The sequence below is a fragment of the Pempheris klunzingeri genome, chromosome 13, assembly GCF_042242105.1.
Source record: "Pempheris klunzingeri isolate RE-2024b chromosome 13, fPemKlu1.hap1, whole genome shotgun sequence".
Taxonomy (NCBI): domain Eukaryota; kingdom Metazoa; phylum Chordata; class Actinopteri; order Acropomatiformes; family Pempheridae; genus Pempheris; species Pempheris klunzingeri.
The window spans coordinates 4470666-4486077 of record NC_092024.1 but is presented as its reverse complement, the minus strand read 5'-3'; the positions used below and the strand labels follow the sequence as shown (position 1 = coordinate 4486077).

The window sequence follows — 15412 nt, the reverse complement described above, 5'->3', positions numbered from 1 at the left end:
TAGAAAGAAAAAAAGTCCTTATTCTCATTTTCACAGGGAAAATAATGTCTTTATTTAACGTTTGTCACTAATTTATTGCAGACACCTTATTAACATACACGAACACAAAAGTTTTATCCATTCAGCTTAATCAGTTTTATTCAGCATTTTTAGACTTGTTTCATGTTCGCTATCTTTCATTCTATAATTTCATGTTTCTATTCAATTCTCTCAGTAATCACTTTTTAAACGGCATGTCATATGATGTGATTAGATTTTTATATTTCAGTTACAGAGTGAACAGGTGTGAAGGGGAGAATGCTGCAGGGGAGAGAAACTTTGACACAATACATCCCTGATCAAACACATCTGGTAACTTTGTGAAACTCAAATTCATACCGACTAATATTCAGAAAAGACATAGATATGATTGGTATTTTTACACTTCCTTGCAGATTCTAAACCCAGCATGACTACCTCTTATCGTCTCTGCTAGCCCATTCGTGAAAAGGGATTATTTCCTTTTTTACCTTGAGAGCAGATGGCACACGTAAACAGTGATTAAATTTTGGTTTAGGTTTTGGTGTTGGGGGTAGATTTGCATCTTCTCCGTCGTTGTGCCCCATCAAGAGCCCATAGCAATGAAGTGGGTGTGGTCGACCCCATTTGGCTGGCGTTGATTCCTGCGCACTGCCCATCCTGCACCGCCCACATTCAGCACAAGAAGGTATGAATTTGGCTTTGGCAGGCGATGGCTGTTCTCCAGCTGTCATGCATGTTTGACTGTTCCCAAATCAATCAATCAATCAATCTTTATTTATATAGCGCCAATTCACAACAGCATTATCTCAAGACTCTTTCCATAAAGAGCAGGTCTAGACTAAACTCTTTAATTAGAGAGAAAACCCAACGATTCAAAATTAAGGATTCAAGAATTCCCACATGAGCAGCATCAGATGTTATATTGAGCAACAGTGGCAGGAAGAACTCCCCTTTAATGGGAAGAAACCTCGAACAGACCCAGGCTCAATGTGGGCGGCTTCTGTAGGGGTCTGTGTTGGGTGAAAGTTGGACAGAGAGACAGAGAGAGAGAGGGACAAAGACCAAAGACCTGTCAAAGCAGAGTCCTAGAATTCTGGAGCAATAGTGATTAAAGGTCAGTGCATGTGTGTCAGAGAGAGCTGGTTTGTTTAAGATATGTTGTGTTGTGATAGTACAAGAAAGGAGGCATCGTTTAAAACATCCCCTCTGCACTTTTTACAGCCATTTTTAAACTTGCACATCATAAGTAGGGTACTATCACGTGTTTGAAAACTCTGCACTGGTCTTCTCCTGTGTACTTTAGTTGTACATTAAAAGGAACTGGCCGTAACTGAAATGTAACTAAAGGGCAGCTCCACCCCGACATGTCAAAACACAATAAAGGAAATCAATTGTATTGATCCAAGTTGTGCTCAGCCAAGTTGTGCAGCCCTTGTAGTTAATATTATGCTACACAAATATATAGATAAATACACATTTCAGGAGGCCCACAGTTGCTCTCTGACTGTCTAACTCAATGGACGGCTGCACCTTGGCAGGAGCTGGACTGGCGCAAAGAAGACGGCAGTAGCGGTTTACATTATCTGATCTTGCAGCAACTGAGAAAGATGGTATGAATTTATTCTTTACTCGTGAAATGGACTGTTGCACTGTTAGCATATCATCCAGACAGATATTATTTTACAGTTGATAGATATATTTTAGGGTCAGTGCCAGTCGCAAGCTTATATTCCCTTGGGGTCTACAGGAACAAAATGCATTTCAGATATTTCTTCCTAACCAGATTTGTTGTCTAATTAGGAAATAAAGTAATGTGAGCAGTTTCATTGAAAGCAGAGTAAGGTTAAAACACCTTTACCCATCATTTTTGCATTATCCCATGCCATGTTAAGCCTGTAAAACTAAGGTAAGGGTGCCAGCAAAGAGGAAGTGATCAGCTGGCTGGTCTAGTATCTCAACGCCTTTTCTTTTCTTTTTTTCTTACTTCCTAATTTAAATGATATGCTGTTATCAGTATTCGTGACAGTTGTGTTCTCAGCTGTATTGTAAATTACTATAATATACCACATATGTCTGTGTAAACCTTAGTGGGGGAAAATGTTTATTAAAAAACAAACAAAAACCTTTACTGGCACTGGGCTCTGTTTTAATCAACTTGTCAACGTGCCAATATTAACATTCCTTCTGGATTTATATTTTTTGCTGCTCTTTTCTTCGTGCGTGTGTTTAAGTGCGTGCTGTTGTATGATGCTTTAATTGTGAAGGCAGACCGGAAAAAGAGGCACTTCCGCAAACAAAGGTAGTGACGCATTTTGCACCGCTGATACGGATTCAACTTTCCTAAAGGAAACTGAAATAATACTTTGTAAGTTTCGTTTAAATGAATAGATGACGGTAAATGTGTACCAGCGAGTCATTTGGAAAAAGGACCCACACCTGGTAACGAACTGTGGTCACGGCAGCCTCACTTCGAAAAACACGGTCTAACTAGCCGCCATATATTTTTTGTCATGCTCATGTACACATGATATTACGGTAAGAGACCTGATTTCGAAATTAAAGCCACACTCCAGTAAATGTGATAACTGCATAAAATACATGCTTATTATGAATTAATAGTTGAGAGATTAAATGTATTATTTATAGATGCTCTACATGTTTATTTGCTTGCTTGAAGGAAACCTTCTGTTACTACAGATTAATTTTACTTCAGATTGATACTATAACACAGGGGTGTCCAAACTGTTTTCACTGAGGGCCACATACAGAAAAACATCCAAAGGGCTGGGCCACTCACTAGAAGTGAGCTATGTTGCTAACTTTAATCCACTAGAGGTGATGTACCCCCCCCCCCCCCCCAGCACCAGCATCAGCATCAGCATCAGCATCAGAGAGGGAAGCTTGAAATAGTCTGTTAGAGCCCTGGTGCTAAAATCAACATCCTTACCTCCACTTTCTTGCCCCTCGGCGGACACCATAGATTCCTTTGTGCTCCCCTGTCCCAGCTGGAGCTCCATCCGTCGTACCTCCACACAGCTCGTCCCATTTAAGTCCCATCATGCCAACTGCACCTGGCACGGCTTCAAACACATCCTCACCCGTCCTGGTTCTCTTTAGCCTGCTAACATCAAGCAGCTCCTCCGTAATGTAAAAGTGATCTTCATTAGTTATTAGCTGTGCTCTCATCACACACCGCGTCTGAAACTTTCTACACTCACTTTCTCTCTTACGTTTCCTTAATTCTGCCATTTTGGGTCACCTGTAGCACATTTCTTCTTCTATTACTCATTTTATAGAGAAGCTGCCTCGTTCAGGACAGTTACTCCACCTAGTGGTGAGACTAAGAAGTACAACACAGTCCAGCTCAGGTTCCCCGTGTGGGCCGTGTTACAATACAGTTTTAGAATTTCCTGCAGGCCTGCAGTACTGTCTGAACATCCTGGGATGTCAAGCAAACAAACAAACATGTAGTACATTTATAAATTATACATATAATCTCACGACCATTAATTCATAATAAGCATGTATTTTATGCAAAGTTATCACATTTACTGGAGTGTGGCTTTTATTTCGAAATCAGGTCTGTTCTATTACCGTAATATTACGTGTACACGTGCATGAAAAAAATACATAGCGGCTAGTTAGACCGTGTTTTTCGAAGTGAGGCTGCTGTGACCGCAGTTCGTTAACAGGTGTGGATCCTTTTCCTAACGAACATCTGAACCCAATATTTAGAAATATTGCTTAGAGTTCAACAGCCTTAGCTGACTCGGCTGTGCTCTGAGTAACGTAGCTTCCGTGCAGCTAATGCTGGTTGCTGAGGTCACCTTCCACAGACCAGAGCAACATCAGGGCTTTTATTTTCACAATCTTCTCTCTGTCCGCGACTCTGTGACTTTAGGAGTCATTGGAAGAAGCATTTGAAAAGACAGAGCATAAACTAACAGTCTTGATATGGATCCTTTACTTTTTTTTTTTTGTGATAATTCAATTTGAAAAAAGATACAGAGCAAGGCATTTTACAGTTTATCTGCTTGACAGGGTTCACTGGTGGACAAATTCTGTCAAACTATATGACAGCCTGGCCAATATCAGGCCAACTATAATAGATAGAAGTCTTGAATTAAACACCCCCACCACCACCACCTTTCATTGGCCTTCTCACCCCTTTCTTTGCTTGTTGAAGAATAGTCAGTCAAAAACATTACTAATACCTAAAAGAACTTTTATTATACATTCTAAATTCCATAAATGACCGACAGTAATGTGAAAGACTTTCGTATTGTAAATGTTTGTAAATGTGTGTGTGTGTGTGTGTGTGTGTGTGTGTGTGTGTGTGTGTGTGCTGATGTGTAGCTGGAGCATGCTGACTGCAGTCAGGGCTGCCAGATGTTCCCTCAGATGCTTCAGGACGATCTCTGTCTGTACCATGCACTCAGGTAAAACATACAGAAACTATTTCCCTTTCTATCTGGTTGTCTGTTATTATTGATATTGGCTTCTACTTGTGTATTATATGAGTTGGGGGATGAGTTGCATGTGCAAAGAAAGTAAAGAAACAACAGAGGAGAGCATAAGAGCAAATAACCACGGTGGTTTTTTTGTGACATGGCTCCTGCAGCCCTGTCATCCGCTCTCAGAAACACTCAGCTTTAGCTCCTGCTTCTTAAAATAAGGGAAGGTGAACTTTTTTGGCCTCTATGTGCAGGAACAGCTGAACTCCACCGGGTCGAGCAGATCATCTACAGTACAACTAAAGTGGTAGTAATACCAGCAGTAACTGTCCTGTACAGAATAAGGTATGACTGATTCTATAAACAGTGAACACGATATGGACGAGTACGGTATGTATACAGTACAGTATGAACGCTGGAGGACCAGATATATGCAGTTACAGTACGGACAATCTGAATCCACTATAGGTGAGATATATAGAGTATGGACAGTGAGGTGCTCCGGCTTCCTCCCACAGTCCAAAGACATGCAGGTTAGGTTCATTGGTGGCTCTAAATTGCCCGTAGGTGTAAATGATTTCTCTTTTTATGTCCGCATTGTAATCAGCTTGGACAGTAGCGTAAGGTTTGTGTTGTGTCCCTGACATACATAGAGCTCAGTATAGTAGAGGATCCCGTTGCAAAAAGCAGACTCACTGCTGTTTAGAATGCGACATGAGACTATGACTACAGCATGTTATACTGGAACGGCAGCTGATCGAGTCGATTCTACTAGTGTTATTGACGCCGAGTGCATCTGTGGATCACAGCAGTTGTGACAATATACATCTGTACACCTCGTCCAGACTGCCCAAGAAGTTGGTTTTCTCTGCACACACCGGGGACACATAGCTACGTCGAAAAGACATTGAAGAGAGTATTTTCATGACATGGGACCTTTGGGTGTTTACATCGCCGAAGATGTTCCTCCCTGTTGATAGCTCTCCCTTCACCCCTCTCTCCTTTTCAAGCTTGAACTTAGTTCCACCCGGTTTGTCAAAGATTAATCACATCCGAGTCCTCTTTACTTGAACATTAACCCTGGTGAAACAGTCTTTGAGTCTTTGCCAAGTTTAGATCAAGTCTTCTTCCACCGCTGCAGTCTTCTGTTGCTGTAGACGGACTCTGGAAGAAAATAGTTGTAGTAGTCGTTGGAGCAGCTTAAGGAAGTGTGTGTTCTATGATGGAGCAGTCCGACTTAGATTCTCTGAGTCCTGCTGAGTTGAGGCTGTTGATCAGGCAGGAGGATCCCAGAATAAGAACCACAACTGGATTAGCTAATGGTGAGACCCAGCGGATCACCTATCTATCTATCTATCTATCTATCTATCTATCTATCTATCTATCTATCTATCTGTCTGTCTGTCTGTCTGTCTGTCTGTCTGTCTGTCTGTCTGTCTGTCTGTCTGTCTGTCTGTCTATCTATCTATCTAAATTAAACTGCGGGCCAGTAATTGTCTAGATATGATTGTGCCAAATGGAATCACAAATTTCAAATCAAATCAAACTTTATTGTCACATTCACATCCTACACAGTACAACACATGGTGTTACTGTGTGCCTGGCTTCAAGGGCAAAGCTGATAGAAAAATAAAGTAGAATGTAATCATTTCTTGCTTACGTTAGAAATAACCAGGGTGGAGATGTGAGGTGACCATGACCAGGAACCTGGAAGTGGTCGAGTGCTCCACCTCAGCTCCACTGATGTATCACCAGCATGGTTTGGTAACGCTGCTGGGCGTTACCACCTACTACACATAATGGGGGTGCTCCTGCTGAACTCTTAAACCGCTTTTCTGATAGTTTAACTCTGTTAATTAGCTGGGAGTAAGTTGGCAGGAGAAGCAGGGTCATGTGGTCTGGCTGTCCAAACTTTGGTCGGGGTGGGGGGGTGGGGGGGGCTTTGCAGCTGCCAGAGATATTTGTCTAAGCAGGGTCCAGGGTATCGTTCCCCCTAGTGGGAGTGTGAACATGCCGGTGGAGTTCAGGCGGAACAGGATTGTTTCTACAATCTACAGTAAAGCTACAATAAAAATACAGTCTGTTTGTTTCTGACATGGGACCTCGTAGTTCCTTCAGTGCCTTTTTTTGAATTTGCATCAGGGGCAACAATAAAAACACTGGTGGATTTAATGGGCAGATAATATGGTCAACATCGGGAAAAACTGTCCATCGACTCTGACTGCATTTCAGCACCATCGATGTAAATGCAGAGTCCAGAGCCTCGTGTTCTGTCAGTGTGGAACACGGTCTGCTCATCAAGTGCTATAACGTGGTCTCCAATATTATGATGGATCCTTGTCTCTGTGAAGATGTGGGCACGCCAGTCTTCTTCTTATTAACCATCAGGGATAGAATAAGGTGATATGAGGTGTCTTTTTTGTAATTTGGCTAACTCACAGAATGGTGGCTAATTGCCTACAGCTGTTTAGATGAACCCACAGCAGTTGAAATCAACCGCTTGCTTGCTTGAATTTTGATTGATAGGTGTTTGTTTCTATATTCCATGTAATTTCTACCCTCTCCTAGAAATGCCGACACCATCAACTCACTGCGCTGCAAAGAGGCAGATTGGATTTATACTCTCAGTTTAGCTTTGTGGCCTAAATGAAGAACTGAATTTGTCATGTTTCCTCAAACTGATTTGCACTCGTGGTAATTTATCTTAGTAATTTTATCTTTGTGAGATATATCTGTGTTTCTGGTGATGTTACAGTGCTCGGTATGTGGCAACTGGACATTTACTGCTGCGACGTTGTAATCTGTTAGGACTATAATAGATAACAGATCAACCAGTGTGCTCCAGTTACTTTTTTCCCTTGGAAGTGCCTCTTGACTCTTCTACTTGAGAAGATTCTGTTCTTTGTTTTGTTTCTATTATAAAATGCTCCAAATGTGTGTGTGTGTGTGTGTGTGTGTGTGTGTGTGTCAGGATACCAGCAGGCTAACGTGGTCATCCTGCCCAATCATCTGGCCGAAGACTTTGAGGCATTCTGTCGCAAAAATCCTGCCCCATTGCCGCTCCTTTATCGCAGCCAACCAGGAGAGACTTCCTGCCTGCCTCTTGCTAAACATGCCGACATAAGGTAGAACACACACATACACACGTGTACACTCCAAACTGAGCAGGTATCACACAGGGTTCTATTATTCTTTGACATTTTGTATTGGTGTTTCTCTTTTTCCTGCTCCAGTATGACAAGACTTTGTACAGAAGCCACGCAGTGTTTAATAAAGCATTCAGCGAGCATTCTTTGTCATAGATCTGATTAATCTGTGGCTCAGAGGTAGAGTGGGTCGCTCCTCTGAGTCAGCATGTCGAAGACAGTGGGCACGACGAGCCTCCGAGACGCTGAAGCATAGAAAGAATAGTCTCCTGCAACTTAGATTCCTCAGGTGTGAGTGAGGATGTGATGGGAGCGGTAAGCAGTAGTCGAAATGACCAGAAAGGTGCCATACAATGTCGTGGAAAACTCTAATAATGAGTGAGACACTTCTGTAAAACAAATGTCAGCAGCACTGCTGGATGTTTCTCACTGGGTGTTACTGCAGCTCTGGTTTACTGGTGTGTGTGTGTGTGTGTGTGCTCATGGTTTTAAAATGCAGCAGAACTTTACCATAATGTTGCCTTTCATGCCACTGGCCCGCCTAAAGCTGTCACATATCGCTGCAAATATTCTAATTTCTCATTCAGTGAAGGTATTTGAATGGTGAAACTTATTTTTACATCCATCAAATGTGGACGATACCGTTTGGATGAATGTAGATGTAGAATCCCTTGAATTCGTCCTTCGTCTTCACTTCTGTGTGACTGCCTTTAGTCTTGATGTCTCAATGCGACACGTGATGTGTGTTTTTGTCCTTGTGCGTCTTCAGGACAGACATTTCTCAGTACTGTGTGTACGAAGAGGGGGGGTTGGTGAAAACAGTCTCCAGCCTGCAGAGTTACACCACTCAGCCAAGGTAGACAAAGACACACAGCACCATACTAACTGTTCAAACTGTAGAGGACAACCATGATGTATTTTGTGCTTCTCCAAAACAGCATCTTATAATCAATCCAGCTTGCACTCCTAAAAATCCCAATGGACAGCCTTTCTTAGTCAGACTGTTTGTTACTATTTCATCAGCTGGCAGACTTGATTTTTTTTTTTATTCTTTATTTTATATTCTTTTATTAGGGTTAGAATAACTTTCCCAAAGAATAAACGAACATCACATCCTTTGTGATCCTACCAGCCTCACTTTTGAACTATCTTGTCCTCCCAGGATTGCATCAGAGCAGCAGCCTGTGCATCATGGGCCATGGTCAGACATGGTGTGTTTCTACCTGGGCTGCAGTTTTGGCTTCGAGGGCAGGCTGAAGAACGCTGGAGTCCCCATCAGAAATGTGGAGCAGGGCACAAACATCAGCATGTACAGGGTATGGTACAAATAACTCCAACAGTCCTGTGTGTGCAGCAAATGAACTGTAACACAGATCAGACAGAGGTGAACTACAGCGGCACACCACAATACACGTGTATCTTGGCCTAATAATTCTATGCATCATAGTCTTGTGAATGTGGCAGGATGCGAACACCTTAAATATGTTGTGCGTTTAGTTTGGGGGTGGGGGTTAACTTTTAAGAACAAGTCACATGGTGTTCGGAGTTGGTGACTTGGTCCATTTACTGAATTCTGTTTGTCTACCATCAAGCCTTTAGGATTAAGCTTTGTTAGCTGTTTGGACACATCGTTCAGCTGTGTACATCACACCACCACCGTGAATATATTCTAAATTATGCACAACAGGTGTGATATAGGAATTTTCTCAATTATTCCCATTTAGCATTTGGTCTATAAAATGACATCTTTTCATCTTGATCTTAAAATGTCTTATTTTGGTGTGTGTGTGTGTGTGTGTGTGTGTGTGTGTGTGTGTGTGTGTGTGTGTGTGTGTGTGTGTGTGTCCAGACTTCCATTCCCTGTATTCCTGCAGGAGTGTTCAGCTGCCCTCTAGTGGTCACTATGCGTCCTGTTCCAGCTGGAGCGTTGGATGCAGCCGTGGAGGTTACTCACCTCAACCCACTAGCACACGGAGCTCCTGTACACATAGGAGACCCAGGTACACACACACACACACACACACACACACACACACACACACACACACACACACACACACACACACACACACACACACACACACACACACACTTTACACAGCATACTAACCTTCATTTACCAGTACATACCTTGACATTAGTTGTGTGTGCAGCTCTCCTAGGCATACAGGACCTGTCCAGACCGGACTATGGGGAGCACGTAGAGCTGCAGCCTGGTGATGTTACAATGTTCTGGGCCTGCGGAGTGACCGCTATAGAAGCAATACTCCGCAGCAGTGAGGAATACGGCTAATTCTGTAGCCGCTCCAAGATGTTCTCTTTGACTTCATAGTTTCTAAGAAGTGATCAAGTATCCAGACTTCATGTTCTGTCTCTTTTCAGAGCCGTCTTTGGCATTCAGCCACTCTCCAGGGTGTATGTTCCTGACGGACATCCCAGACTCTCCCCCTTCTTCCGCAATACCTCCACCCCGTGACAGTGTACACCCTCCCACCGTGGATCTTGAACTGATCCCCGCCAGCTTCCTGGTATCCCACAATCCTTTGTTCTACAGCTTGGCATCTCGGAGGGTCGTGGCAAAAATCAGACAGCTGGATACAATCATTATAGAGGACCCAGGTAAACACATGCAAAGAATAGAGTGGATGAACAAAAGGGATGGGGGATTAATAAAGTATCGATTTAACTGGAATGTTAGATATTTGATGATTTCACCAGCAAAACAATAGTCTGCAATCTACATTTAATTTTTTAGCCAAACTAGTTGCGTGGCTCCAGGGATGGCAGTGTTGGTCAGTCTGCAGACTGAATCATCTTAACTACTGGATGGATTATCATTACATTTTGTACAGACAGTCGTAGTCCACAGAGCAGGAGCTCTTACTGAGTCTGGTGATCCTCTCACTTTTCACCAAGTGCCACTATGAAGTTTACATCTGCGGTTTGAAGGCTCCATCTGGCTCACGGTGTGTTTGTGCCGCTACCGGGGAAAAGTTTGGCAGATCTCATGATGAGCAGCTAACCATCCAAAGCCCCTTTGTGTTGTCGAAATACATGAACAGAATCAATCAATGAATCTCTTCATGTTTGTAGTAAAGTCTTAGTCCTTAATGAAAGTTTAATTTTGTAAAGTTTTACAGCCTGCCATGCTGCTCTCCTTTGTTGCTCAGTGTACAACGACACAGCAGACAAAACAGTCCAGCGATTTGACTTCCAAAATGAGATTCGAATCGGTCGCCTCGACTGATGATTTGAGCTATCCACATTCTTTTTGAAAGTCACAAAGTGCTCTGCTTCGTCTTGATGTCTGTCTGTCACCAGGTCAACGAGGGATTAAAGCTTTATTTGTTGAGGATGAACTCTTGCGCTCCTGTCTGGCACTCTCCCATGCATCCTCTGTTGCCATAACAACTGGCTTCCCCACACACTACATGCACAGGTACTTACACCCATACACATGATACACAGGCGTAGTTATACACTGTCATGCAGCGGCACTGCACACTCATCTTCAAGTGTTCTTAAAACCCATTATCCTCATCCTCATTTATTTTACTAACCTTTACAGCTCAGCTCACACTGCTGAAACGCCGTGTTGTTTGGTGCCACCTTCCTGTTTTGTATTTCAGAGCATGACATCTCTTAACTTAAGCCAAGAACAAGCAGGGGGAGGTCCGGTGCAGCGATTGATTTACTGTTATGTCCTTTAGCCCTCCTGATGAGACTGATGGCCCACCTGGAGCCATTGCCATGGCAACCATGCTGCAGTCACTAGGGAAACAGGTGACAATGGTGATGGACAAGAGAGCCTTGGACATGAACCAAGCAATCATTGATGAAGCTGTGAGGTCAGGTGGGAAAGAATTTGAATCTAAACATCACAAGGACCTCTTGACGGCACAAGAATTTCATTATCTTTCATCGTTGCTCTTTAAATCTGTGTACTTTATAAAGAGAACGCATGGTTCTACATGGTTTGATGACTCTGAGTCCACTCTCAGGTGTGCTGAAAAATCCAATTCCATTGGTCTCCTTTGAGGACAGCGGCCCAGACTCTGCACTACACTTCTTGTGTCACCATGGAGACCCTAACAAGCCCAGGTTAGCTGACCTGTCATGTGTTTGCAGTAAAAACGAGGATACAATAAAACATTAACAAGGAAGAAAAAGTATTTAAATCAGACATGAGTTTTTAGATTCGTCTGGGTTGGTGCTTATTTGTGTCCTCGGTATGGATATGTGATTTTAGTGTCTTGCCGTCGGGTGCTGTTGGGGTCAACAGCATTATTTCAAGTATTGATTTTCAAAAATTTCAGTGTAGGAAAGTTATAGTAACAACTCAAACCTAAAAGAGAAATGAATGATGAAAAGCATGAACGCTGAACAGACTGTAAAAAATCTGCATGGTTATTTTGATATAGGACTTTAGCTATCCTAGTGTTGTATGGCATCTATCCCAGGCAGTATGTATCGCAGTAAGTCTGCACGCATAGACAAAAACATATGCCAGGCAGCGAATGTGTAATTCGTGAAAGTGATGTGCTTATAATCTTTTACTCTTCAATACCAGGTACGACCACCTGGTGGCGATAGAGCGCAGTGGACGTGCTCAAGATGGAAATTACTACAACATGAGAGGAATAAACATCAAACATCTGGTGGATCCCATCGATAACTTGTTTATTGCTGCCAAGGATATACCAGGGATTAGCACTACAGGTAGAGTATTACTTTCATTATATTACCTTTAGTTGCAATAGTTTGTAGCAAGTCCCTTTGATGGCCTTGGCTCTGTGCTCCTGCTGCGCTTTGGAATATGAAAAAATAGGTTAAGGTCCTGACAATGTGTACGTTTCTCTCCACGCTCTGATCTTCCCCCCCCATTCTCCTCTCTTGTCTCGGCAGGAATCGGCGATGGTGGTAATGAGTTGGGGATGGGTAAAGTGAGAGAAAAGGTCGTGAGCCTGATGCCCAAGGGGAGTCTCATAGCCTGCGACGTCCCCGCTGACTACGCCATAACTGCTGGTATGGACAGGTTATGCTGATGCTGTTGATACGGGAGCTTCCACGCAGCACAGAAACACTTTTAACACTGCATATAATGACATCACATGCTCCTGCAGGTGTGGATACATAGTCTGTCAGTACATCCAGGTGATACTGGCTGTGACATGTAGTGTGACAAAGCCTGTGTTGCTTGATGAGAGGCTAGCTTGCGATGCATTCCTAGATAATCAGTCTATGGAGTGCATCATTAGCCTCTGAGAAAGCAGTAACACTCACACAAACACTGCGTAGGAGTTTTCCTTGTCAGGATTTTCTAATGTCACTATTTATTTGCCTTCTCCCGCTCTCACCCCGTCTCTCCCTCCCACAGGGGTGTCTAACTGGGGAGGATATGCTGTGGCTTGTGGGCTCTACCTGCTCCACACTTGCCCCTCTCACCAGCGATACCTAAAGAAAGGCCTGGGACTGGAGCGGACAACTTCCCAGCAGCTCCAGGACTGGACTGCTAACCTGCCATCTGTGGACAAGGTAACAGACACACACATGCACCAACCCTCTTCTGAATATCCTCTGGATTCTCACTAATGATCTAATAATCACTTCTGTGTGTTTTAACGATCGTAGTTATTTCCATAGACTGTATATACAGATGGATGACACGTCTCTGCTTCCTTCCACTGTGCAAATGAAGCCAAAATATGGCTGTCATGTAGTTTTTATAGCATCAAATAACTAATTAAAACCAAATTGATCAGAAAAATACAAACCTGAACGTACACCAGCATGAGAAGAACTACCTAAAATGACAAACCATCTTTAGGAAAACAATTCTTGATGTGTACTTTGATCTTTAGTTTGGCCCTTGTCCCATCTGCTAACATGGCAGGGGCCACTTTAGGGAGCTGTACTGCTCCTGGACATTTTGCTATGATGACACACACACACACACACTCACAATGCTGTCTTTATCTGGAATAAACAGTAGTAATAGGTCAAACAGCTATGTTTAATGTGAAAGGTGTCCCCCAAGTGACAAACCCACAGACAATTATCACCTGACTCTGCACTTCCCCTGAGTTGCCTGTTTTGCCCTATTGTGTTGCTTTTCTAGCCTGCTGATGCCGCTCTCATACGTGTCGCTTCCGCCAGGCGGCTGTTCTCATTCAAAAAGCTCTGATAAACCCACTGTACACTACCCACCCACCCCACAGACACAAGTTAGAGACGAGCTTGCGGACACGCAGACGCAGCTTCTCCTCGCGAGTTGTGAGGTGGTGGAGACTAAAGCTGCTAAAAAGAGAGTAAATACGGGACAGTTGCCTGGAAGACAATTCCAAATAAATGCTAATATGATTCTGTGTCTGCTGAATATGTAAATGTGTAACCGTTCGCTGACACTTTGACCATAATGACTTTATAAGGTGATCTCTCTCTCAGCTCGTTCTCCCAGGAGGCCAAAGTGACTCATAAATCTAAAACATAGAAATCCAACAGCTTCCTTTGATGACTTGTTGAATGAACCGAAACAATCTACACCTCTCTCTCTCTCTCTCTCTCTTTCTTCTTCAGGAGGAGTCTATCCTTTCCATTCTAATGAATTTCGGGATAAGAAGTGGGAAGACTGGTAACCTGGCCATGGAGGTGGATGGTTTAACCTTTCACCCCACACACTCTGAGATCATCACCAGACTACTGGAAGCCACACTCGACACCACCACTCCAAACCCCTGATCAACCCCTCCTGTCTATTCTCAGCAGTATTCTGAAGAGGCACGGTGAATGATCTATCTGTGAGATTGAATGTTAACATAACCTCGACTGATTGAAAACTTGTGTGTTGACGGAGGCCAAATACCTGTGAGCACCGGACAAAGCATGCATATGCTAACAAACGATCAATGTGCCAGCGGGGGGAAATACTGTTTCCTCTCTATGCAGATTGCCTAAAGGAAGTGAGGGAGAATAAAAGAAGAGAATAAAAGAAGTGGTTTATGTGTGTGTGTGTGTGTGTGTGTGTGTGTCGGTGTGAATTTTAGATACTGCCCTGGTTACCTTTCAGTCCTTTCCTTGACTACAAGGGACAAAGCAAAGTAGACTCAAAGTAAAACCAGCTCTTTTCTCTCTCTTTGTCTGCCTCTAATGAATAAATCAGCTCGGAAATGTTTGAAAAAACAATGTATGACGGTTGAGATGAGTCTTCGTGTTGTGGCTAAAAGTAACTAGCAGGTGATGTGTGAACAAATGTGATGGGAATGGAACAAGCACTAGATGTTTTCTCCCTTAAATTGGCTCCGTGACGTCCTTGGACGTTTGAACATTAGCAGATGCTGGTAAAAGTTGGTTGGTCTTAGACAAGGCAGGGCAAATGTGTTTGTACAGCACATCTCAACAGCAAAACAGTTGAAAGTGCTTTACATAAAACATTCAAAGTGACAAAGTGAAAAAGTAAGACATTATAAAAGACATTTAAATCTAATAAAACAAAGTAAAAATAAGTTAGAATAGAATAAGACAGGTATAACATTACAAGACTAGAAGTTACAGTGCAAGAAATGAGAAAAGCATCTGATCTAAATGAAAGGCGGCGGCACACAGGAAAGTCTTCAGCGTTGGTTTAAACGAGTCGCAGCAGACCTGCAGTTGTCTGGGAGTTTGTTCCAGATAAAACTGAACTTTGCCTCCCCTATATTTAGTCTTGGGGACAGAAAGCAGACTTGTCCCGAACATTCTGCGAGGTCTGGGTGGTTCATAACAAAGCAGCTGATCAGAAATGTATCTTGGTCT

General features: G+C 43.0%; 1 protein-coding gene across 4 annotated transcripts; it reads left to right on the top strand.

The window, feature by feature from the left end:
• The first annotated feature begins 2324 nt into the window (after positions 1 to 2324).
• Positions 2325 to 14815, top strand: dglucy (D-glutamate cyclase). Of its 4 annotated transcripts, none has more exons than XM_070842848.1 (15): positions 2325 to 2386; positions 4378 to 4460; positions 7447 to 7600; positions 8391 to 8477; positions 8784 to 8937; positions 9471 to 9621; positions 9775 to 9897; positions 10004 to 10240; positions 10943 to 11060; positions 11332 to 11474; positions 11623 to 11722; positions 12192 to 12340; positions 12527 to 12646; positions 12999 to 13156; positions 14198 to 14815. In XM_070842848.1, exons 2-15 carry the CDS (start codon positions 4385 to 4387, stop codon positions 14357 to 14359), a joined length of 1932 nt encoding a protein of 643 aa, XP_070698949.1. In that variant the 5' UTR covers positions 2325 to 2386; positions 4378 to 4384; the 3' UTR covers positions 14360 to 14815. The 4 variants fall into 4 exon arrangements, with proteins under 4 accessions (XP_070698949.1, XP_070698951.1, XP_070698950.1 ...); XM_070842850.1 differs by lacking the exon at positions 2325 to 2386 and adding an exon at positions 3681 to 3705 and having other exon boundaries at positions 4384 to 4460; XM_070842849.1 differs by lacking the exon at positions 2325 to 2386 and adding an exon at positions 3699 to 3713.
• The last annotated feature ends 597 nt before the right edge of the window (positions 14816 to 15412 follow it).

Coding starts and splice junctions, on each gene's coding strand:
- dglucy (XM_070842847.1), top strand. CDS start 5,698: ATGGAGCAGTCCGACTTAGATTCTCTGAGTCCTGCTGAGTTGAGGCTG. Junction 7,601..8,390: donor GCTAAACATGCCGACATAAG/GTAGAACACACA, acceptor GTGCGTCTTCAG/GACAGACATTTCTCAGTACT. Junction 12,341..12,526: donor ACCAGGGATTAGCACTACAG/GTAGAGTATTAC, acceptor TTGTCTCGGCAG/GAATCGGCGATGGTGGTAAT.